At 65.6% G+C, this 24,210-nt stretch overlaps 1 protein-coding gene across 8 annotated transcripts in view; it reads left to right on the top strand.

Annotated features, from left to right (window-relative positions):
• The window catches only part of PACS2 (phosphofurin acidic cluster sorting protein 2), a 53,024-nt gene that overhangs the window by 20,475 nt on the left and 8,339 nt on the right, over positions 1–24,210 (top strand). For 6 of the 8 annotated variants that reach the window (XM_044231887.1, XM_044231890.1, XM_044231884.1 and 3 more), the window contains exons 2-16: positions 9,862–9,949; positions 12,403–12,492; positions 13,575–13,700; positions 15,091–15,253; positions 15,730–15,803; positions 16,030–16,110; positions 17,198–17,257; positions 19,240–19,397; positions 21,097–21,187; positions 21,351–21,425; positions 21,942–22,084; positions 22,742–22,874; positions 23,142–23,246; positions 23,387–23,493; positions 23,807–23,961. In XM_044231887.1, the coding sequence (XP_044087822.1) occupies positions 9,862–9,949; positions 12,403–12,492; positions 13,575–13,700; positions 15,091–15,253; positions 15,730–15,803; positions 16,030–16,110; positions 17,198–17,257; positions 19,240–19,397; positions 21,097–21,187; positions 21,351–21,425; positions 21,942–22,084; positions 22,742–22,874; positions 23,142–23,246; positions 23,387–23,493; positions 23,807–23,961 (1,649 nt within the window). The remainder of the gene's footprint in view (positions 1–9,861; positions 9,950–12,402; positions 12,493–13,574; positions 13,701–15,090; positions 15,254–15,729; positions 15,804–16,029; positions 16,111–17,197; positions 17,258–19,239; positions 19,398–21,096; positions 21,188–21,350; positions 21,426–21,941; positions 22,085–22,741; positions 22,875–23,141; positions 23,247–23,386; positions 23,494–23,806; positions 23,962–24,210) is intronic. The other 2 variants (XM_044231889.1, XM_044231886.1) reach the window with 1 other exon arrangement.

Raw genomic sequence — 24,210 nt, 5'->3', positions numbered from 1 at the left:
CTTGCTGTCCAGGTCCTCTGCCTTCACTGGTACGGGTCACCTTGAGAGTGGTCCTGGCCCAGCCTCCGAAGTCCCCACTCCTCGGGTGTCGTCCTGTCCTTCCTTCTGCCCTCACTCCCAGCTGCGGTCCCCCCGACCCTGCCAGCACCTCCCTCTTCCCCCACGTATCCTCATGACCCAATGGTCCAGCCTCTGTTCGTGGCCTCGGCACGGGATGCTCTCGCAGCAGCCCTGGGCTGGGAGGACCTCCCCAAAGGCCTGTCCTCCTGCCCTCCGTGAGGACCACCGAGAACATGCGGAAGCCACGGCGCCCAGAGCCGGCACGGAGAGACAGAGGCCCAGGGGCGGGGGCTTGGCACCCGCCTCTAGCCCGAGGACAGCCCAGCCTGGGCGCCCGTTGTCCTGGGCTGCGGGCGCCTCTGCTGACCGTCACGGCCGGCTTCGCACAGGCCCTCCTCGGCCCCTGCCTTGCCGGGTCTTTGGGATGTGTGGCTGTCCCTGTGTGTCCCTCCGTGTTTGCAGCAGTCCTGCTGGCAGGAAGCAGAGGCCTCAAGGACTTAGTGTTTGAGGTGTCCAGGGCCCCTCATAACCCAGGCCCAGGCACGCCCTTCCTGGGACAGGGGCACCTTTCACGAGACGCCCTCTGTCCCCCGAGACACAGGGAGAGCTGTCATAGCGTTAGGTGGGGGACGTGGGACGGGACTGGGCTCTCATGGAACGGAACGGGGGCCGCCCTCCGGAGCCCCGAGGTGGCGAGGAGGTCGCCCTTGTGAGTGGGACAGTGGCCGCCACCTGCAGTCCAGAAGCCATGTTGCTGTCTGTCCCTTGGCAGGCCTCGTGCTCAGGGACCGAGTGGGTGTTGTGCCGTGGGCGCGTCTTCCAGCTCAGGCCACACCAAGGGCAGCGCAAGTCTGGAAAAATAGAGCGACCGAGACCCCAAACCCAAACTCAGTGAGACGGACACAGTGTGGACGACGCACAGGCCCGCTGCCGGGCAAGGGCGACAGGCTCAGGCTCCGGGGCACGTGGCCAAGGGAGACAGACGCACCCGTAACCGTGGCACGGGTGAGTGGACCCAGGAAAAGTCAGAGAGGGCGAGTCAGGTCAGGTGGCGCTTGATGGGTTGGTTTCGTGCGATTATAGGAGTAACTGGCTTGGTGCCAGGGAGGGCGGGACTTCCCCTGCGGTTCGGTCACGTAAACACCTCTTCTCCCAGACAGCATCCGACGGCTTTATTGGTGAACTTTGCCAGATTTACTTTTTTAAGATTTTATTTATTTATTTGATAGAGAGAGAGAGAGATCACAAGTAGGCAGAGAGGCAGGCAGAGAGAGAGGAGGAAGCAGGCTCCCCGCTGAGCAGAGAGCCCGATGTGGGCCTCGACCCCAGGACCCTGAGATCATGACCCGAGCCGAAGGCAGCGGCTTAACCCACTGAGCCACCCAGGCCCCCGAACTTTGCCAAATCCTGAAGAATTGAGTCCTGTCTCGCGTGAGGTGCTGCGGAAGTGAGAGGTTGAAGGTGGAGGCGAGGCTGTGCGTGTCCTCCGCAGCGGGACCGCGGCTCAGTGCCGTGCTGGTGTCCGTCTGCTGCAGCGTCACCTGCGGCAGAGAAGAACAATGTGGGGGCGCCCCGGGGGGCTCGGTGGGGAAGCCTCTGCCTTCGGCTCGGGCCATGGTCCTGGCGTCCTGGGGTCCGGCCACACATGGGGCTCCCTGCTCGGCGGGAAGCCTGCTTCTCCGCCCTCCCTCCACCGGCTCATGCTCTTTCTGACAAACAAATAAAACCTTTAAAAACAGAAGAAAATGTTATTCCTAAAGCAGCTGGTCGCTCCCTGGGAGTGAGGAGCCGCGTCTACCCTCGTTCGAGAACGGGACGCGGCTGAGCGAGGGGGGCGGAGACGCCGCGTCCCCCAAACACGGGTCGGGCGCACGCGGCGCTGGCGGGGCCGGGGGTCGGCGAGCGAGGGCGCTGGGGACGGCTGCCCCGGGACGGGGTCTGACGCCATGAGCCGCGCCGGCGGAAGCGCACGAGGCCGGCAGACGTGCAGGCCGCCCTCCGGGGCCCACGATGGCCCACCCGTGCCCACGGCGCGCTTCGGAGAGGACGGGACGCCCCGACCCCGCGGAGGGAGCAGGTGGCCGTCCCGCCCCTCGCCGAGCGCCTTGCTGTGACCGCGCGGCAGCTCCGTGGGGAGGGGGTGCCCGAAGCGCAAATCACGAAGGTGTTCGTCGCACCCCCCCCCCCGTGGCGGCCTCCCGCGGGGTGATCTCCGCAGTCGGTGGGGAAAGCGGACCCGTGGGAAGAGAGCGCGGGACACGCACACCCGCAGCCCGAGCCCGCACCCACCGGCACCCCAGACCCAAAGACTCGGTTCTCTCGGGCTCTCGCGGTCGGGGGCGGCGCGGCCTCAAGCTCGCGGGACTTGCTAACGCCAGAGGGTCCCGGACGGCGTGTTTGGAGCCGGCGGCCCCCTCGTCCGGAGATGGAGGGAAGTGAGGGTTAGGGTAGGCGCCAATCCGTGATGACAGGCGCGTTGTAAGAAGAGGGAGAGAGAGGGCGCATGTGCGAAGGGGGCCCTGCCCCGCTGGTGGCCACCGGAGGACCGTGACACGGGGCGTGGGCGAGTCCGCACCTCCCTGGGCCCGTAGGAGCCCCGCGCCAGGGCCCTGGCCGGTCCGAGGGCGCGGCGCTGGGAGCCTGCGACCGGGTCCCTCTGCGGGGCTCCCGCAACGGAGCAGGTGCCGTCCCGGAGCACGTCGGCCGTGTCGGGTCGCTGGCAGCAGCCTGGGGGCCGCCGGGGCGAGATGGAGAAGCTGCGTGTTGGCTCGGGCAGGAGGCCATGGCGGGCAGGGGCGTGCCCGGCTGTTCCATGCAAGGGACATGTCACAGGCGTGTAGACAGTGGGATGAACCAGACGCCTCAAGAGGCCGTGGCCTGGCCTTGTATGCCCCACGGCCCGGCACGCAGCTGCTGTTTCAGCGATGGGGAGCCCGAGCCGGTGCCAGCGGCTGCCTCGCGTAACCGTGCCGGTGTCTATGACCCAGGCCCCGAGGGCTCTGCTGGGCTCAGCGCCTGGCGTCCCAGGTGTGTCCCAGCGGCCGTGTGGACGGCGCCCTGCAGCCTGGAGAAGGGAGCCAGCCAGCGTGACTCACACACCTCATCCCCCTCAGTGGCCTCGCCCAGCTGCCCGCCTGGCAAGACTGGCCTCTGGCTGGGAAGTTGACCCCCAGGTAACACGGAGGAGGGCTGCTTTGGGGACAGCGGGCAGCCCCCTGGAAGGAGGCTCCTGCAGAGGGAAAGGGAGGGAAGGGGGGAAGCACACGGTGTATGTCTGTGGTTCTGGCCCCGATTTCTTTGAAAAGATCTCAAGTCAGCATGGAAAACACTTGCTATTTCTGCTGTGGGATACAGCAGAAACTTTGTGGCTTCGTGGCATCACCGAGATTGTTCTGTAAGCCCCACACTTCTCGGGCTCAGGAAACCTGGACGCTGCTTCTCCAGGGCTCGGTGTGGAAGCTGGCCCTGCACTCCTCTGAGCAGACGTCCTGTGAGAGGGAGGCGCGAGCCTGCGTGTGGGGCCGGTGCCCCCGGGACAGGAGTCGAGGGGACCGAGGGGCGGCGTGGTGCCCTGACAGTGCGTTTAGGATACGCGCAGCTTCCTCTTCTGTTGCTGCTGAGTCTGGTACAGTGACTGCGCGTGTTACACAGTAACAGCCCTGGCTTAGTGATGAATCATCGTTTGTGGGGTTTTTTAGTATATTTGCTCATGATTTCCTTGAGGGCCAAGTATTATGCAATCAATCTCGTCCTGGGCTCTGACCTGTACTGCGGCCTTCAGGCCTTTCTCTCGGAGCGGGTCTCGCATAAAAACAAACGTCGTGTGTTCTGCCTGCATGCGGATGTTGCTTTCTATGCTTTTTAAATATCGTTTGCACAAATAGCATCAGCTTGAATGTGTCTTAGAATTGAAAAAAAAAAAAGAGGAAGAAAAAAAGAAAGGAAAATCCAAGTGACTCATTGGTGTTTCTCCCAGCACACGGGCCGCGACTGAAGGAGGTGGGCGGGTGCTCGTTTAGACGGGCTCTGGGCCGCGGCGAGCTCGCCCAGGGCGGCTGCACGGAGACCCTTCCCGTCCGACAGAAAGCCAGCGGCTCTGCCCCGGGCTCTGGAGTTCTCCCTGTGACGAGGAGACGCCAGCCACCAGGCCTCCCACACAGAAGGCTCTGAGCAGCCGGTACCGGGACCCCCACGGCCCCTGCCCAGACAGATTGTCTCGAAGCAGGTTTTGCGACAGCCCAGGATGGCGAGAGGCCATCCCAGAGAAGGGACGTGCGGGTCTCCTGGTGACTGATACACTCAGAGCAGCCTCCTGTCTGCGGCCAGCTGGCGTATCCCTGAGGGCCTGTGGCTTTTCTAACTTTTGAAAAATAACTTCTTGAAACTCACAGCAGAACTCAGCTACCCCCATGGTTGTCTGCAGCCCTACCTGCCTGTTACCCCCTTAGCCAGGCTCAGGACCGAGGATGGTCCCACCCAGAACCGCATCCCCACCGCGCCGTGGCTGCCGCACCCCTGGGCTGCTGGTGCGCGCTTTCCGGAGCGCCGCGGTGGTGGGCTGACGTGCAGGGCCCAGCCTTTTGGATCTGGGCGCTCTTCCCACGGGGGGGGCCAGCGTGGGCCACGGTGCGTGTGTGCGTGCCTGTCTCCGTCGGTGCTTCGCGCCCCTCGTCCCCAGGCAGCCTCCTGGTGCAGGGGGCCGGTTCCCTCCTCTGTGCGCGACGGGTGTCTCCAGGCTGGGGCAGCTGCCACACAGCCACCGTGAGGGTCCACGTGGAGTCTTGGCGTGGACGTGCGCGCCGAGCGGTCCGGTGTTGGGGGCCCACGCACGGGAGCACGTCTAGTGCCCGTCAGCCACGCCGTCAGCATGAGGTGGCGAGTCCTCGCTCCCGATGGTTCGTTCACGTCTCCCGTGGGCTGGATTACTGTCCGTCTGTCTTCTTTAGTGACGTGTCTGCCAGTGTTTTGCCTATTCTGTAATTGGGTTCTTGATTTCCCGACTGTTGAGTCAGGAGGTTCTTTATATATTCTGGATCAAACCCTTTGTCGGATATGCACTTTGGCAAGTATTTTATCCCAGACTTAGCTTCTCTGGCTACTCACACACAAAAAATTTTTTAAGATTTTATTTATTTATTTGACAGACAGAGATCACAAGTAGGCAGAGAGGCAGGCAGAGAGAGAGAGGAGGAAGCAGGCTCCCCGCTGAGCAGAGAGCCCGATGCGGGACTCGATCCCAGGACCCTGAGATCATGACCTGAGCCGAAGGCAGCGGCTTAACCCACTGAGCCACCCAGGCGCCCTCCTTCACGAAATTTTGATGACGTCCGGTTTCCCTGATTTCCTGCGTCTGCGGCTCCCTGCCTGCCTTCCCTGGGTCTCCTTTTCAAAATCCTTTCGATTATCCTGGGTCCTTTGCCGCTGCACACACTTAGGAACCAGCTTGTTGTCATCTATGACAGTGTCGTGCTGGGGTTCCCGGGCTCTAAACTGTAGATCCGGCCTGGGGAGTGCTAATGCCCGGCCCCCCCTGTGCCTGCTGACCCTGCGCTGGCTCCTTTCCCTCGCTTGCAGGTCCTGCGCTGGCCTTGTTAAATTTAGGTATTTTCTTTCTGTTTTGGAGTTATAAATGGAAGTTTTTAAGAACTGACTTCTAATCGTTCATTGCTAGTGTGTAGAAATGGGACTGCTTTTTACACGTTGAATTTGTATCGTTGCTGTTGCTCAGCCCATTGGTTCTGGGGCTTGCTCTCACACCTTCCACATTCCTCGGGGGTTTTCTCTGTGAACTGTTGTGTCGTCTGCAGGAAGACAACAAAGCTGTGGTTTTTCTTTTCCTTGTGTCCTTTCTGTCTGTCTTTATTTTGGAAGATTTTATTTATTTAATGGACAGAGACACAGCGAGAGAGGGAACACAAGCAGGGGCAGTGGGAGGGGGGGAAGCAGGTTCCCCGCCAAGCAGGGAGCCCGATGCGGGCCTTGATCCCAGAATGCTGGGACCATGACCCGAGTTGAAGGCAGAGGCCTAACGACTGAGCCACCCCCTTCCCCTTCTGCCATTTATTTCCGTTTCTTGCCTTATTGCACAGGACAAGGCTTTAGCTTTGTGCCGTGCCATAGGGGTGTGAGGGCGCAGCTCTGCCTCCGGTCCTGGGGTGGGGGGTGTCCATCCTGCTGCCAGCATGACCTTGGCTGTTCAGGACGTTCTCCTCTGTCCCTGGCTCACCAAGAGTTTTAATCACAAGTGCAGTTGAATTTTGTCACAATGTTTTAAAATCATTTGAGGAGATATTTTTTTTTTTAAGATTTTATTTATTTATTTGTCAGAGAGAGGGGGAGAGAGCGAGCACAGGCAGACAAAGAGGCAGCAGAGGCAGAGGGAGAAGCAGGCTTCCTGCCGAGCAAGGAGCCCGACGCGGGACTCGATCCCAGGACGCCGGGATCACGACCCGAGCCGAAGGCAGCCCAGCGACTGAGCCCCCCAGGCGCCCCCATTCGAGGAGTTTTTATGATTTGTCTAAGTGAGCCTGTGGGGTTTCCAGCGCCGACCTGCCCGCGGCGCACCCCGCTGGGTCGGTGTAGGAGCCACTACGTTTACATACAGTGAATTCACTTTGCTGATATTTTCTTGAGGATCTTTACGTCTGTGTTCATAGAGGGATATCGGTGTATGGTTTTCTTTTTTGTATGTTTTTGTCTGTGTTGCAGTCAGGGCAATCCTGACCCCCATAAAATGAGTTGAGAAGTATCCCTCCCTTTTCTGTTTTCTGGAAGATACTATGTGGAATTAATATTGTTTCGTCCTTTGATATCTGGTTCAACCCCCCTGGAGTTTTGTTCTTCAGAAGCTTTAAAGCTGCTGATTCAATTTCTTTGGTAGATTAGGCTGTTGAGACGCGCAGGGCCTCCCCGCGCCCGGCCGGCCGCGCTGCGGTTACGGGTCGGTACGCCGTGGTCCGTGGTATCCAGGCGCCCGGCCTGACCCGCGGCGGCGGCTGCGTGGCCCCGGCCCCCCGCGCCCGTGCGGTCGTGGTTCTTTCCTTCCTGGTGGGGCTCATCGTGTTCTCTCTTCCGTTTTCTTTGCTGGGCGACAGACTTCCTCACTTTCATGGCTCCTCCGAAAGAGCCGGTGTGCGGAGCTCTTTGGATTCGTTCGCACGTTATCCCCGGGGTCCCTCCGCCTTCGCTCCGGCGCGGTTCTGTCCCGGCCGCTCCCTTCTGCGCTCGCTTGCCTGCTGAGGTGAGGCTCAGGCCGGCTGAGCGCGGGGAGGGCTCCGGCTGCCGCCCTCGGGGCTGGAGCTGCCGCTCCCTGCAGTCGGCACGAAGTCGTTCTGCATCCGGCCCGCGTGCTGCTCACGGTCCGGAGCGCTCGGGGACTCGGGCCTTCTGTCCGCCGTTGGTCTCTTTTTGTTTGTCCGTTGTCAGCGGCGCCGCGGCCAAGGTGGGCTTCGCACTCATGACCCCGAGATCAGGGGTTACGTGCTCCGCCGACAAGCCGGCCAGGCGCCCCACTATTGATTTCTAGATGAGTCCGTCGTAATCAGAAAACGTACTTCACACGACTTCAGTTCTCTCTCTTTTTAAATATTTATGTATTTACTAGTGAGGCCGAGCGTACAAGCAGGGGAGCCGCAGGCAGAGGGACGGGGAGACGCCGACGCCCCGCGGAGCAGGGCCCGAGGCAGGACTCGATGCCAGGACGCTGGGACCATGACCTGCCCTGGAGCAGCCGCTTCACCCACGGAGCCACCCCGGCGCCCCACGACGTCCGTGCTTTTCAGAGCGCTGGTGCTCGTCTGTGCCGGGCCGTGGTTGGTCCCCGCGGGCGCCCGTCCCCGTGGGCCACAGCCTTCACCACACTCTCTCCTGCCCGGCTCTTTCCTGCGGAGCCACAGTGGCCTGGCGGGCGGAGCGGGCTGGGCTTCCCGTGGGCACCCGCGGGTCAGGGCCTGTGGGCACAGGGCCGTTTGTCCCCAGCCTGGAGCTGTCCTTCTGCTCGAGTCAGGGGCCTTGCTGGCCGGGGAAGCCCCCGTGTGTGTCTCCTGGCTCCTCTGGGCTCCGTTGAGGCCACGTGCTGCCCCCGTCATCCTCGTGGCCCCGAGCGCTGCTCCGTGGCTGGCTGTGGGCCCGGGACGGGAGTCGGTGGTTGGCACTCGTCTTGGTTTGTGAGGGGCCTGCGTGATGGCAAGACAGGTCAGTGCCGGTGAGAGGAGGCTTTACTGTTCACTGCCTCCCAGGACAGGAGGCGCTGGGCCCGGGGCCGCGGGGAGGCACCGGGGCTGGTCGGGGACAGAGGGACCACAGGGAGGCCCAGACCAGAGGCGTCGCTGGGGTTTCTGCGGGCGAGGCATCGGCTCCGGATCAGCTGGTCGGAGTCACTCTGGGGGACCTTGAGGCACAGGGAGCCGGGAGCAGCTCCTGGTTGTCTGCTTCCTGGGCCTGGGTGTGCAGGGCAGGGGGCTGTTAGGTTGGCGTTGAGGCTTGGACGAGGAGGGGTTCAGAGTACGGGCCCTGGATCCAGGAGGGTTGTAAGCAGCCCTGGCCGTCTGTGGGTCATATAAGTACTGGACGTCAAGTAGATAAATACAGAATCTAAGAAAAACGCAAAACAGTGGGGTCTTCATTTCATGCCTGGGATGTCGGCGGGGTCTCCTTAGGAAGCCCAGGATGGGGGTGGGTGTCTCTGCTCCGTGGGCAGCCGGCAGGTGCTCACGGAGCCCATGAAACCTTCCAGAGCCACCCTGTTGAGTAGACCCAGGCCCTGTGTGCAGACCTGAGCTCCCGGCCTGGCCCTGTCGCTCCCTGCTGCCTGGATAGAGAATGGGAGTTGAGGGGGCCGGGGTCTTCCTTCTGGCGCCTGTGTCCCCATGCCTCCTCTGAGGCAGACAGAGGAGCATTGGGTCTCTGGTTCAGAAGAGGGGCCATGGCAGCATCTGCCCCGCTGTTCCGGGTGTAGACGCAGACCTTGCTCTGAACGCAGGTGGGCATAGGGTGTGCGGCCCCAAGTGGGACCTGTGTGACTCCGGGGCTTGATGCTGCGTGGGCGGGGTAGGGGTCTGCTGTCCCCGTATGGGCCCGGAGCTGTCCCCGTGAGCACCGGGCTGACATCCGATCGGGAAAGTGAGCGAGGCTTCCAGGAGCTGCAGGCGGGGCCCAGCCGGTTTGGCTGTGGCGTCCGCCCCGCACAGACCCCGGCTCCTCTTCCCCCGGCTCCTGGGCGGGTGGCTCTGCCGCCTTTGGGACCATGAAGCCTCGGCCGGCGAAGCGGTCCTGCATGCCAGTTTGCCAGGCAGGCACGGCCGCTGCTGTTCCCCAGCCAAGGACCGGGACGTGAGGACCAGGACCGAGGCCCAGGCCTCCCCTGGGCCCCACGCTTAGAGAGATGACGCCACGGACGCTCCCCGTGGGCTCAGGGACATGGGCGCTGCGGGGTGGGCGTGCGCAGAGGGGTGACCGGAGAGCTGCTGGTGTCTCCAGGGACCCTGCGCAGGCCGGGGAAGGGCAGGCCAGTTGGGGTCCGGGCTGCGATCCTGGCCTTCCTGGGGGGGGGGGTGCCTGCAGAGGCCTGTGCTCTGGGAGCTGGGAGAGGGGCTCCATACCTGGCACCCGGTCCCTGCGGGCTCCCGGCCTGCCTGCCCACAGACCTGCCCAGAGCCGCCCCGCAGGCGGGAGACCCACCCGCCCCCCACAGGGGCTCTTGAGGGGGCCACGTTGGAGGCCGGCGCTCCCTAGGATGGGGCCTTCCGGGGCTCCGGGAGGTGTGGGAGGGTGCGGTCCCCGCTGAGCCTTTGCCCTTGGCAGGTTGTGCAGCCTGACCTTGAAGAAGCTGGTGGTGTTCAAGGAGCTGGAGAAGGAGCTCATCTCGGTGGTGATTGCCGTCAAGATGCAGGTGAGGGGCCCCAGCTGCCTAGGGCGGGAGGGGCCAGCACACTGGCCTCTGGACCCTCCCCTGGGCCAGGGGCCAGGGAGCCTGCGGCTGCCCCGGGATGCAGGGGGGCCTCTGCCCCTGCTGCTTGACGGGGAAAATGGTCCCGGTGCGCTGGCAAAACTAGACCCACAGGCCCAGGCTCTAGAGCCCGCGTTCACGGGCCGTGGGGTGCTGGGGACGCGGCCCGGGCCTCCCAGTGCGGGCCCACCGGGGCTTGCGGCTCATGGGTCTCCGGGCCCCCGAGTCAGCTGAGCGCTCACGTGGGAGGCCCGTCTTCAGTTCCCCCATCGGTTGCCGCCGTCTTTTAAGATCCGAAGAAACCCTTTGCTGCCCTGAAGAGGCGGCTGTAACTTCCCGTCAGAGCCAGGCGTGCGAGGCTGCCGGTCAGCTCCACGGGCACCGGCCCCGCGGGGGACCCGCGTGCGGCCCGGGCTGTGCTCTGGGCCCGCTGGCGAGGAGGGCTCGTGGTCTTGCCAGGGCTTCAGAGCGAGGTGGAGTTCACGCACCCCTGATCTCTGAATCTGCCACCGCTGACCTCTGACAGGACCGCCTCCCCATCCTGCTCGCCCGAGTGCCCCCTTCACTGGCTGCCCCGTCCACTCCAGTGCCCGGCATCTCCCACAGACCCTCCGCTGGGCCACCTTCCCTGAGACACGAGACCTGCTCCTGTGCCCTCAGCAGCCCCCCCCCGCCCCTTAGTTCCCCGAGGGCGTGGGCCGGCCGCCTTCCCCGGGCCCCTGCCCGCTTGCCCGTGGCCGCCGCCCTCCCTCACCCCACCCAGCGAGGCCGGTTGGCTCCGTCCTCGGAGGGGTCTGGTGCAGAAGAGGCCTAGGGGGCCACAGCCAGACCCCTGCACAGGGTGCCATGTGGCCCAGAGGGCGTCCACTGGGCAAGGCACTGTGCCCGGGACCCTGCCCGTCGCTCCTGTCTGCCCGCACGTCTGTGCTCTGCCCTGGACCCACAGCCCGCTCCTGCCCTCAGCCGCTTGTCTGCCCGCTCACCCCGTCCGCCGCCTTTGGAGCCCCAGCCCCCACACCCTGGTAGCCGCTGGTCTTTGTTGCTCTGAATCTGATGGCTGCTGGTGCCCGGCGGGCAGGGGTCACGTGGTGTCCATCCATGGCCTCCTGCCCTGGCCTTCCGTCTCTGCTCCGTGGGTGTGGGGGCAGCTGTTCTGGAAGCTGTACTATGAGAAGATCTGTGATCCATTCGGGCTGTATTTTGGTATACGATTTCAGGCGAGGATCTGGACGTTTTGTACTAATGATTTGTTACTATTTAGTAATTTTTCCTGGTGACGTGAAGGGTCGTTATTAAATAGCATGTTTGTCTTTGATCCATGTCTGTGTTCTCGGGTGTGTTTCTAGACTTCTCGTCTCTGTCCCTGTGCCAGGACAGCTGTGCTGTCATTAGAACCTTCTTCTACCACACTGTGCTCCCTGGGGAGGCGGTCACTCACCGGTCCACTGTCGCAGGAACGCAGAAGGGTCCTTGCAGGCATTATCCTGTGACCCCTGCACCCCAGCGTTGTCCTCTGACCCCCCCGCACCCCGCTGCTGGGTTTCCGGGAGTTACATTAAATGTGGCAGGGAGCCTGGGTGGCTCGGTGGGTTGAGCCGCTGCCTTCGGCTCGGGTCATGATCTCAGGGTCCTGGGATCGAGTCCCGCATCGGGCTCTCTGCTCGGTGGGGAGCCTGCTTCCTCCTCTCTCTCTGCCTGCCTCTCTGCCTACTTGTGATCTCTCTCTGTCAAATAAATAAATAAAATCTTTAAAAAAAAAAATGTGGCAGGGAGCAGCCTGGACCACCTAAGGGAGGACTTGGAGGGTCTCAGGATGGGGACTTTTTTTTTTTAAAGATTTTGAGAGAGAAGGTGAGAGAGAGAGAGAGCATGAGGTGGGGGAGGGTCAGACAGAGAAGCAGCTCCCCGCGGAGCAGGTGGCCCGATGCAGGAGGCCTGATGCAGGACTCGATCCCTGGACCCCAGGATCATGACCGGAGCGGAAGGCAGACGCTTAACCCACTGAGCCACCCAAGCGCCCGGAAGGGGACATTTTTTTTTTTTTTTTAAGATTTTATTTATTTATTTGACAGAGAGAGATCACAAGTAGTCAGAGAGGCAGGCAGAGAGAGAGGGGGAAGCAGGCTCCTCGCTGAGCAGAGAGCCCGACCTGGGGCTCGATCCCAGGATCCTGAGATCATGACCTGAGCCGAAGGCAGAGGCTTTAACCCACTGAGCCACCCAGGAGCCCCGGAAGGGGACATTTTTAAGGCTCTTGACGAATCTCCCCAGGGGTGTGTTTGGGAACCTGGGAGCTTGTGCCTGCCGCTGCCTGACCTGTGGGTCTTCACTGTGGGGTTGGAGGGAGCGATTTCCGGTGCGAGGCCACCGTGGGAGCCGGTCCTGTTCTGTCCCAGGGCTCCAAGCGGATCCTGCGCTCCCACGAGATCGTGCTGCCCCCCAGTGGACAAGTGGAGACCGACCTGGCGCTGACCTTCTCCCTGCAGGTGGGCCTGGCGCGGGGCTGGGGCGGCGGCCCTCCGCGCGGTGTCCTCCCTCGTCGTGCTGGACGTTAGAGATCACACCTGCCCTCCCCCTCCCGCGCTCCAGAACGCGCGGAGGCCCAGACACACACTCGGGCCGTTGTGGGGGCGGCCGGCCGGCTCACTGGGAGAGTGTGTGACTCTTGATCTCAGGGTGGTGAGTGCAAGCCCCATGTGGGGTGTAGAGATCACATAAATGAATGAATAAACAAACTTTAAAAAGGCCATTTGTTCCCGGCGTTCAGAGATGGGGAGGAACACAGACCTCAGTTTGGGAAGTTTGCCGGTGCACAGGGGCTCGGTGCGGCCGGGACGCGCCGCTCCCAGTGTGACACAGACCCTCCTCCCCCGGACCCTCCAGGGCCTGAGTCTGTGGTGGGAGCAGGCCGGCCCGAGGCCCCCGCAGGCGTGCACCCTGCCCCTGTGCTCTCCGTACCGTGGCTGAAGGCGGGCACCATGTAGATCCGCAGACGTGCTCAGTGTCGACCCCCTGCACACCCCTTCGCGTCTTTGTCGCCTCGAGAGAGCGCAGCCCATCCGCGGGGATCCCACTGGCTCCCTCCTCCCGCCCGGGCACCTCTCCGAGCTGTGCCTGGGGCGGGAGCACGTGACCCCAGCTCTGCTCCTGCTGGAGCTTCTGGGGTCCGTGTGAAGGTTTCCTTCTGCGCACTCGCTTTCCTGGCATATCGTTTACACGCAGCTCCCGGTCTCGAAGCGCGGGGCCACGGCGCAGGGCGTGCAGCTTCTGCGCGTGTTAAGGGATATTTTGCAAGCCCTGCTTTGTGCCTGTGACCCTGCTCTTGCAGAAGGCTCTGGGGTCTCCGACCAGCGCCCCTTCTGGGGCCACGTCCGCTGCCATCCACGCCGTGGTCACGTGCACTGGCTGACCCTGCTCATGACCCAGGGGCCCTAGCCAGCTGCTCATGTCAGCCAGCGGCGGTTGCCCTGGGTCCCTGGTGGAGGCCTATGACAGCCCCCAAGGCCTACTGGTGCTGGGCAAGCGTGGCCGCGGGGACAGATGGCAGCTGTGACCCCCTTCTCTGCAGTACCCTCACTTCCTGAAGAGAGAAGGCAACAAGCTCCAGATCATGTTGCAGCGGAGGAAACGGTACAAAAACCGAACGATCCTGGGCTACAAGACGCTGGCGGCAGGCTCCATCAACATGGCCGAGGTGCGCGCATCCCCGCCCAGCCAGAGGCTTCCGTCCGGCCTGACCCCAGGCCCAAGCGGCCGCCCTTTGGCCGTGGGTGGGTTCTGGCCCAGCGTGGGTCCGTCCTGTGCCCTCGCAGGGAGAGTGTTCTCTGGGCCATCTGCGTCCCCTCCCGTGGGCACGGCCCTGGCCCGTGGGCTGCCTAGGCGGGCGGCATGCGTTTGCTGGTGGGGGATGGGAGGCATAAGGAAGCCCTGGTGAGGAAAGGAGGGGACGTTCGTGCCAACGGAACCAAGCGGCTGCCGCGGCTGAGTCTCAAAGGACCTGGTGTTCCGAGGCGTGCTCGCGTGGGGCTCGGGAGGAGGGTTCCGGCTCTGCCACTGCCTGCCACAGGGCCTTTGGGAGCCTTGGGGTGGGCCCTGAAGGAGGGCAGCCGAGAGCCCTCCTGGCCTCTGTGCTTTGGGGCCTTTACCGCATGGGGTCGTGTTCAGGGCTGTCTAGGCAACGGTGACGCTGTCGCTGCCCAGCTGGGGGAGGGCAGGGCTGACCCCCCGCCCCCGCCCTGCTCCTCTGGCCCAGGAGCCCCGTGCCCACGGCACCAGGTCGAGCCCACCGGCCTCCTGTTTCCCCTCAGACCCCACCTGCCTAACACTCCCGACAGCGTCCCTCCAGGCAGGTGGCACGGGTGTGGGGTTGTGCGGAGAGAGGCCGGGCACCTGTCTGTCCAGCTGCGCACGCGTGGGCCCGGGGACGCGTCTGGGTGCTGGCTAACCTTCCTGGCTTGCTTTCTGAGATGGTAGTGGTCACGGACATTACCTTTCCCCGAAATTTCATGTCCGCACTCAAGAGTTGGCACCCAGGTCAGGCTCCCCAAATTAAACATAATCGGGTGCTAAAGTCCCGACACCTGGATTTGGTCCAGTGAGCCCCAAGGCAGAAGGTCCGACCCACAGGGGCGTCCTCCGCGACGTCAGCGGGCAGGGCGCAGGGGGCGCTGCGCAGCGTGTGAGCCTGTCCCCGGTCAGCTGGAGTCTCTCACGACCGGAATGGTGGCAAGGACTCTCCGGCCTGGGGAGATGTTGCCTTTGCCGCTCAAGACCCCCCAGTCCGTGCTGGTGGTTGGTCCTCCTGGGGGCCCCACGGACACGGGTCCCTGGACGCAGATCCCGGGGCCTAGTGGCCCAGAGTCACAGCCTCACACACAGTCTGCTCCTGCTGCAGCCTCTGGACAGACCCTCCCTCCCTGACAGTCGTCGGTCGCTGGTGGCTGGGCCTGGCACTGACCCCTAGAGTCTCGGCCAGTGTCCTCCTGCCCCACGGACGTGTCTCCCACCGCCCTCCCAGCCCCAGCCCCAGCCGTTGGCCCTGCCCCTGCCCCACGGCCCTTTCTAGCACTGAGCCCCGCCCCCAGGTGATGCAGCACCCCTCCGAGGGCGGCCAGGTGCTCTGCCTCTGCAGCAGCCTCAAGGAGGCCTCCGTGAAGGTGGCCGAGATCTGGATCTTCTCGCTGTCCAGCCAGCCCATCGACCACGAGGACAGCGCCATGCAGGCGGGGCCCAAGGCCAAGTCTGCAGGTGAGTGTGGCTGCCGGTGGCCCCCGCCTGCTGGGTTGGAGAAGCCGGGGAGGCCCGGGGTGTCTGGCCTCCAGCCCCGCCGGCAGCACTGTGGCCGCCCTGGGAGCCTGGGCCGCAGGCGCGTGAGCTCAGCCGCTGGCAAGTCTGGGCTTGACCGCGGTGCCTTCCAAGGTCGGGCACAGGTCCTAGCATGGCTGTTGCCCCCGTCACAATGGCAGCTGCTGTCCCCCGAGGTGCGGGAGGGCACGCAGGGGCCCACTTGAGCAGGAAATCTAGGCTGAAGCATCTGAGGTCCACAGAGGCCACCGCGGGAGTGGGGAAGCGCAGGCCTGCTCCCCGCTGAAGTCCGCCTGGGGGGCGGGGACTGCGCACGGCTCCCGGCGGGTCCAGGGGCCCCGAGCTCCGGGCGCCGCCTCATTGCCGGGACACCAGTCGGAACCTCCGGGTCCCCCCCCTTCCGCTTGCTCGTTCCGTAGATAACTACTCCGAGGAAGAGTACGAGAGCTTCTCCTCTGAGCAGGAGGCCAGCGACGATGCCGTGCAAGGGCAGGTAGGCCGGGCGTGGTGTGCGGGACCGTGGCCCTCAGACTCTCCGTGCGCAGACGAGGTGTGGACGGCCAGGGGCCCCCGAGCTACCGGCGTGAGGGAGGGGAGATGGAGGCCGGGAGCCGGCCCCTGTGTGCTGCTGGCGCACGCTTCCCGTCCTGGGGGGGTCCTGCCGCAGGCCCAGCAACGCTCGGGGGGTGCCCTTGCCAGCCCTGTGCTTGTGTCCCCAGGACTTGGACGAGGAGGACTTTGATGTGGGGAAACCCAAGAAGCAGCGGCGATCGATAGTAAGAACGGCGTCCATGACCAGGGTCGGTGGAAACTGGTTTTACTAACACTGGGGAAAGGGGGCTGGGGGCTGGGGGCCCCGAGTGGGGGTTGGGATGTGAGGCAGCCGTCCGGGACCCCCATGGCCTGGCCTCTTTGGTGAGGCGTGAAGGCGGGGAGACTGCACAGCCTTGTGCCGACAGGCGGGCCACGAGGCGCTGGCCATCGTCCGTGGGAGGGTCACTGGCGGGGTCCTCGAGCTTATCCTGGGCAGCCGCCCCCGGTCCAGGGGGCCGGGCATGAGGGCAGTGATGGCTGACCTGCGCAGGCTGCTCCAGGAGCAGAGCTGGGGAGGCCGTCTCTGTCCCGAGTGTGCCCAGACACGCTGTCTGAGGCTGGTGCCTCGTTTCTGCACTCGGCATCTGAGCCGCGCGGCAGGCACGGTGGCCCACGGGCTTTGGCGGGGCCGTCCCGCTTCTCATCTGGGGGAAAGGTCCAGGCAGAGGCCTTAGGCCATCATAAGATGCCTACCACTGGGCACAGAGCCCTGCGGGAGTTCCCAGAGCTGAGCTGCCCTGTGTGCACGGGCGCGGCCTGGGCCGCACACTGGCAGCCACGGATCCCGTGGGACGCAAGCTCAGCCCCAGGAGCCCCCGCCCCTCTGCCAGCAGACCCGGGCCTGGTCCCGGTGTGGCAGGGGGAGCGTGCCAGCCCCTCTGGGAGCCTCGCTTCCGGGTCTAGAGCCCTGATGCCCGTGCAGGGCTGTGTGGGGCTCCTTTCTGGGGACACCCCCTGAGGGGGGCGGGGGCGGCTGGCTCCAGCCTTGGAGACCCAGGGCCACGCTGGGTAGTGGGGCTCTGGCTCCCCGCTGAGCCCTACCTTCCCTGCCCACTGTGGGCTGGCTGCCGGGTGCTGCTGAGGCCAGGTGGGGCCTTGGGAGGAGCCGGCAGCCTTGCTGACTCGGAGGCCCTGGAGGGAGATGCTGCCCGCCCTCCCCTCCCCCTGGGTCTGGGCCCAGCCCCAGCTGTGTGTCAGACGCTGGGGAGGGCCCGGCCTCCCTGTTACCCGACTGCGTATCCTCCGAGGGGGGCTGCCCCCTTGGGTTCTGAGTCTGTCCCGATTGTCTCGCAGCAACAGAACTTCAAGCAGAAGGTCGTGGCATTGCTGCGGAGATTCAAAGTGTCGGATGAGGTGAGTGACCGCGCCTGGACGGCGAGGCCCTCGGTATCCTGTGTGTCCTTTGTGTCCTGTGTGACCAGGGTCCTCGGGCACCTGGGCCGTGTCTTGGCTCTGCGGCTGCCTGTCCCGTGGCCCCCACGCACCGTGTCCTTGTCTGCGAGAGTGGGCCGTCCCAACCCTGGGGCACCGCAAGGCCCGGGCTGAGGCCGTCCACCGGCGTCTGGAGTCGCAGCCCCGCGAACGGCCCGGCGGGGGGCTGGGTGTCGCTCGGCCGTGTGCCCGTGCGTTTGTGCTCTGAGGGGATTTTCGGGCCGTTCTCGGTTAGTCCCACGTGCCCCATGGCCAGCGCACTCTGTCCTGCGGCGTCCTTCCGCGGCTTCCTGCTCCCCAGATGTGCCCGGAGGGGCTTGTGCCGCTCTTACAACTGCAGGAGAGACGCCTCCGCTTTCTTTCCAACGCTGGCAGGGGGAGTTAGTCCAAGGTCCGTGTCGCCGCCGCGCGTGGTCGTGGCCGCTCATCCACCCGCCGGGAGCCCTCTCGGGGGCGTGGCCGCGGCTCTTCTCCGAGGGGCTCAGCCTCGGTTTCTCTAGGTCGTCCGCAGCTTCTGTAGGGTCCCTCTGACCCCCGGCTGCCTGTCTGCGGACCAGCTCGTCCCCGGACTTGCGTGGAAATGACAAGGATGCCGAGGCCACTCAGTGGGGAGGGGAGGCCTTTCGCAGCTAGTGACCGCACGGCCACATGTCCACACGCGAGACCTGCACCGTGTGCGGGATTAGCCCCGGGGCTCAGAGACCTACACGCAAGTGCCTGCACCGCGGAACTCAGGAGAGCGATCTTGGCTGCGGGGCCCGGCCGTGGGGCTTAGGCAGGACAGCAGACACAGGCCGCCAGGAGAGCCGGGCGGGTCCGTCCTCATCCAAACACGGACGCTCCTGTGCTCTGAACTCCCAGCAGGAAGATGAACCGGAGGCCGTCACCTCGAAGGTGTTTACAAGTTACAGACCCGTAAGGGAGCTGTGCCCGCCAGACCGGAGGCGCCTCACAGCCCCAAGTAGACACTCCTGACGAGAAGTTAACGGTCTGGCGCAAGAGTCGGTCAAAGGCCCCGACTAGAGGTTTTCTCTGAGCAGAACCCGAATAGCCAGGAAGCCCCGAGACGCTGCGAGGCCACCTCCTGAGCCGCAGAGGGTCGCCGTGACCTCGCAGGGTGGTGTGCAGAGGAGCTGACGGGTGGGGAGCAGCCGGACCGCAACGCCGGCCGGAACGGCTCCAGGGCAGCCGCTGCAGAACACAGCCGAGCCGCTCCTCCGGGCGTCAGCTTGACCCTCCCCCGGCCATCCCACGGCCGGCCGTCCCGCACCTGGTATCAGCTCACAAGATCCAGGGTGTCCACACGAAGACTGAGGGGCGGCCAGTGCCAGGAGCTTTGTCTGCAGCAGCAGAGCCTGGAGTGTCTTATCCGCTGGCGGCCAGCTAGGCCGAGGCCGCATTCAGGGATGGGCGGGCAGGGACGGCACGTGGCTGGAGGCAAAGAGCAGACACCTCTGGATACAGCTGCCCGCGTGGGCAGAGCCCCATGCCGAGGGCTGCACACTGTGTAACCACTTTCATGACGTTCTGGGGGAAGCCCACACGTGGGGACAGAAGTCAGTTCGGGGTTGGGAGGAGGGAGCAGTGAGAGGGTGGGGGGCCTCTGGGGAGGGAGGCCTTCCAAGCCCTGAGCCCCGTGCGGGCCTGTCCCAGGAGGCACTCCCTGCCCTGTGTTCCTGCTGTGCATTTCTCTGTGGAAGCACGAGCCACGAGGGCAGAATGACCCTGCCATGCCCGGCACCCGGTGACCGGAGGTTCCCAGGGGTCACCCCAGTGTCTGGCAGGACTGGGTTGGGGGCGTGTGCTGGAGAGAGGGTATTTGGTGGCTCTGTGTCATCTTCCTGTCTGTCCTGCCAAGGGGATGCCCCCCCAAGCCTGCCCTCCCACGTCTGACCTCACTGTAGGTCCTGGATTCGGAGCAGGACCCTGCAGAGCATGTCCCCGAGGCAGAGGAGGACCTGGACCTTCTGTATGACACGTTGGACATGGAAAACCCCAGCGACAGTGGCCCGGACCTGGAGGATGACGACAGTGTCCTCAGCACCCCCAAGCCAAAGCTCAGGTGAGCGCACACGCCGCCTCTGTCTGCCCCCGGCCCCAGGCCCGGCGGGCACAGCCCTGCCATCCCACATACCGCAGGGGCCTCAGGCACCGTGCTGCTGGGACGTGGGCTCTGAGTCAGGGAGGAGAGGCGTGCCTCCTAGCAGACAGCCTGGTCTGCAGTGTTTCGGAGGGAGAGAAGTGGCAAAGGGACAGGGTCAGGCTTGCATTCTGGAAAGATCTCTCTGGAACCCACTGGGAGTGGGAAGACAGGAGACCCGTTAGCAGGCACTGGGGTCGTCCCTGCAGGAGGTCATGGCGTCAGAGATGGAGGGGCGAGAGCTCTGGGTGGGGAAGGTGGTCCAGGGCTTCCCCAGGGCCCCAGCGGGGCTGAGCGAGGCACCGGACACAGGAGGGGGCAGGCAGGGCTGGCCGGTGTGGGGCCACGGAGCTCTCCTGTGCTCTGGGGAGATGGGGGACTGCAGAGTGTCCCCGTTGTACGGGTGGGAGGGGCGGGTGAGCAGTGCCAGCGCTGGTCCCCGAGGAGCCGGGCGTCGGCCTGGCTGGGGCAGGAGACCACAGGGGGCCCCGGGCTTGGGGTCGGGGGAGGCTTGGCCACGGGACCCAACACTGTGTGGCTGCTGAGTGGGGGCCGTATTGGAGTCCAGAAGATCTGTGGCTTTCTAGTTTTGCTTTTAATGTTGTTTGTTTGTTTTTTTTAAATGTGAGAGAGAGTGCACACACACACACAAGCAGGAGTGGGGGAGGGGGAGGGGAAGCAGACTCCGCGCTGAGCAGGGAGCCCAATGCGGGGCTCAGTCCCAGGACCCTGGGACCATGACCTGAGCCAAAGGCAGACGCTTCCCGACTGAGCCCCCCAGACACCCCTTAACCTTTCGATCCAAGTCAGTGGGACAGAGATGCACACGGGGAGGGCGGGCTTTCTGTGCAGTTGGCTTCCAGCCCCCCACCGTGGCCAGTCCCGTGGTGGGCGTGCCTGTGGCGGCTGTGGGCTCTGGTGTAGGTGTCGGCCGTTGGCCTTTGCTGCAGGTGCCTCTGGGGGTCCGCGTACCGTGTCGGCCCACCACACGCCGCCACGCCTACCCCCAGCAGAGCCGGCAAGGCTGCCGAGGCGCTTTGGGCTGGGGCGCCTTCAGCTCGGCCGCCCTTGCCGGTGGCGGCCCTGCAGAGCCCGTCGTGGGGCTGTGCGTGGGCATCTCGGGCCCTGGTCCCGCCCCTGCGTTTCCCTGTCCCCAGGCGGCACACACCCCACCCCCCATTTCGGCCCGCGCTGTGTTCTGAGCGTCTGAGTTCCCTCAGCTCCGCCCTGCTGTCTTGCAGGGGGCGGGGGTGTGGACTTGCCGGCCGGGGTCGCTGGGCCCACTGATGCGGTGGCCTCGGGCTGCTGCTGTGCTGCCGCCGGCTGGCCGTGGGGCCTGAGGCTCCCCGCCCACCCGTGCCGCCGGCCACCCTTCCTGGGGAGAAGGCCGGGAGTGGCTGGGTTTCAGGGATGCGAGCCGCCTCCTGCGGGCGTCTGAGCGGGTGGAGGAGCCAGGAAGGGCTGCGGGCGGCTGGCGCTCAGGGTCCTCCCCGGGCCCATCGTTCCCGCCACTGCCCAGCACCCCCAGCTCTGCGTGGCTGCCGGATCCCAGGAGCTCGGGGGCCGGACCTTCAGGGTGGGGAGGGCCCTGGAGGGTGACGTCTGTCCACCCCGCGCCCAGGCCCTACTTCGAAGGGCTGTCGCACTCCAGCTCACAGACGGAGATCGGGAGCCTGCACAGCGTCCGGAGCCACAAGGAGCCTCCGAGCCCGGTGAGCAGACGCGGCGGCCCTCGCTCCCCCTGGGGCCTCAGGCAGGGGCAGCTGTCTCTTCTGGGTCGTGCCGAGGGGAGCTTGTGCACGGCCTGACCCGTGCTCCCGGTCTGTGGGGCCCCAGCCTCCTGCTCAACGCCTGATTCCCGTCTTGTCCTCACAGGCCGACGCGCCTGAGAAGACCCGGGCCCTGGGAGGCAAGCAGCCCAGCGACAGCGCCTCCGACACGGGGACCCCCGTGAGTAGGCGTGGGCTCGTGCCCTGGGTCAAGCATAGAGCCGCCGACGTGCTGCCTCTGGGGTCCTTAGCCCGGTCTCCCAGGGCCAGAGCACAGAACCACAGTGAGGGTGCCCCCACCCCGAGGGACGGTCAGGGTCCCCCGGAGTCACCCTAGTTCCAGGAGGATGGGGGCGTCCCCCTGCTTTGCTGTCAGCTCAGGCTCTGTGAAGGCTCTGGTTGTCTCTGCCCTCGTGGGGGTTCCCAGGGACAGAGTCCTGGGCTGCGGGCAGGTTCGCGGGAGGCTTCGTGCTGGGCTCCCCGGCAACCAGGGCCGGGAGCCCCGTGGGTGGGAATGGAGGTCGGCTCAGCTCCCCGGGGGGAGGTGTGTCTGTGCCCCATGCGGAGAGCTGTCGGCCTGAAACCAGCCCACACACCCCCACCCAAACCAGGGCCTCCTCGGGCCTGAGACTGTGGCCTCAAGGGGAGGGCCCTGTAGGATGTGCTCTGCCTTCGGGCCCCCTTCTCTGCATCTCAGAGCATGCCCGCCCCTGGGGAGCAGCCGGCACAGCCTGAGGACAGCCCGGAGGCAGAGACCTCGGCTCTGGACCTGTTTGCGGAGAAGCTGCCGCCCAGCGGGCGGATCACCAAGACGGAGTCCCTTGTCCTCCCCTCCACCAGGTGATGGGTCGCCCTGGGGAGGCGGGCGGGCGGGCACGGTACCCGTGGGCCAGTGTGCGGTGTGGGCCCCATCTGACTGCATGGGAATCACTTAGAAGCCTGGGGATTTCGGGGCCCACCCCGGAGAGCCACGTGGGACCCCCCACCCCGTGTTTGTAGCAGCTACCAGCAGGCCTTTGGGGCTGAGGGGAAGCGGCGTAGCCCTGGGTGCCGGTGTGGAGGGGGCGTGCCCAGCCGGGCCCAGAGCCTGGTGTGGTTGGCGCGGCAGCCCCAGGTCGTGGTGGTGCTGGGTCCGCCGTGGCAGCTCTGTGGGCCGGGACCCTGCCCCTCGCGGTGGGCGTCATGGAGGTGGGGGTTCTGAGTGGCAGGGACCCAGGCAGCTTCCCAGTGGAGGAAACTCCCGCAGCGTCTCTTACCCGCCCCCGCTGCCATGTTGGTCCGTCCGGGGGTCACCTCGGATCCCCTCCTGGAGATGTGCTCTCCAGCCTGTCCTGTCACCTTCCTTGGGCACCCGGCCACACCCTCTGGGCCACCACACATGGCCACTGCCGCCCTGCCAGCCTGTGTGAGTCCGCCACGGCCCCCGCCGCCAAGCAGTCCCCTTCCCGGGGTTGGTGAGCACATGGGCCGGCCCCAGCCTGTGCTCCTTCCCTGCAGGTCTGAGGGGAAGCAGGCCGGCCGCCGGGGTCGGAGCACGTCCCTGAAGGAGCGGCAGCCGGCGAGGCCGCAGAACGAGCGGGCCAACAGTCTGGACAGCGAGCGGTGCCCGGACACGAGGAGCCAGCTGCAGGTGTGCGCTCCGGGAGGGGCACGGGCAGAGGCCGCACTGCCCAGGACCGACCCAGGGCTGCTGGCTCCGGGGGGCGGCGGCCCGGCCACCTCGTGGGCTGTGACGGTCCCTCAGGGTCTTCGACCCAGCGACCGCTGTCCAGGGCAACGCTGAGTTCCTGAGCGAGGACGGGGCCGGCCTCTCCTGCCCACTGCTGGGAGCAGGAGGGGTCCGCTGGGCGGCTGAGGGGCTGCAGCCTCCTACCCGTGCGGGGGCCTGTGTCCCCAGATCCCCAGGAAGACGGTGTACGATCAGCTGAACCACATCCTCATCTCTGACGACCGGCTTCCTGAGAACATCATTCTCGTCAACACCTCCGACTGGCAGGGGCAGGTGGGGACGGGCCGGGTGTCCTCCCTGTGGTGGGAAGGGGGGGTGGCGCGGTGCCGTCCCCGCAGCAGGGGTGGGGGTGCGGTGCTGGCGGCCGGCCGGGGGCAGCGTTGGGGCCCAGGCCGCGCCCTCCTCGCCCGCAGTTCCTGTCAGAGGTCCTGCAGAGGCACGCGCTGCCCGTGGTGTGCACCTGCTCTGCCGCGGACGTGCAGGCCGCCTTCAGCACCATCGTCTCGAGGATCCAGAGATAGTGAGTCCGCCCGGCCCGCGGCGGCCACGCCCGTGGCTCTGTCCCGGGGGTGGGGGCGGGGGCGGACTCCGGACGAGCCGCACACAGCCGAGGGCAGCCCCGTCTTCTGTCCGGGTCTGGCGGTCGGGCAGGGACGACCTGGGTGTTGGCGGCCGTCTCGGGGTCATGAGTGGGGTCGTGGGTGGGCCGTCGTGGCCCGGGGCTCAGCCGTCCTCTGTCCGGGGGCGGCTCGGGTGCGCGGGGCGGTCCTGGCCGCGGCGGCTCCCTGAGGCGTCCGTCCCGTCCGTCCCGTCTGTCCCGCCTGCGGCCACAGCTGCAACTGCAACGCGCAGCCGCCGACGCCCGTGAAGATCGCCGTGGCCGGGGCGCAGCACTACCTCAGCGCGGTGCTGCGGCTCTTCGTGGAGCAGCTGTCCCACAAGACCCCCGACTGGCTGGGCTACATGCGCTTTCTCGTCATCCCGCTGGGTGAGGGCGGGGGCGCCGGGCCCCCCGGTGCCGGCCTGGGAAGCGAGGCAGGGCTGCGTGGGAGTCCCCACACGATCCAAGCCCGGGGGACGTGGCTCCGAGTCCGTGGGCTCGCCCTGTCGGTCCCTGGGGGGGCGCCGGGTCCTGGGGGGGGGAGGCTCGCCGGCCCCGTGCACCTCCGCGGTGGCCCCTGCGCCCCCCGGGAGTGGGGCAGGGCTCTGAGGGGCACCGAGCGGCCCACGTGGCCTG

The sequence above is a fragment of the Neovison vison genome, chromosome 13 (assembly GCF_020171115.1).
Source record: "Neovison vison isolate M4711 chromosome 13, ASM_NN_V1, whole genome shotgun sequence".
NCBI classification, from domain to species: Eukaryota; Metazoa; Chordata; class Mammalia; order Carnivora; family Mustelidae; genus Neogale; species Neogale vison.
Note: the sequence above shows the minus strand (reverse complement) of the source record. Positions and strands in the feature narration are given on the sequence as shown.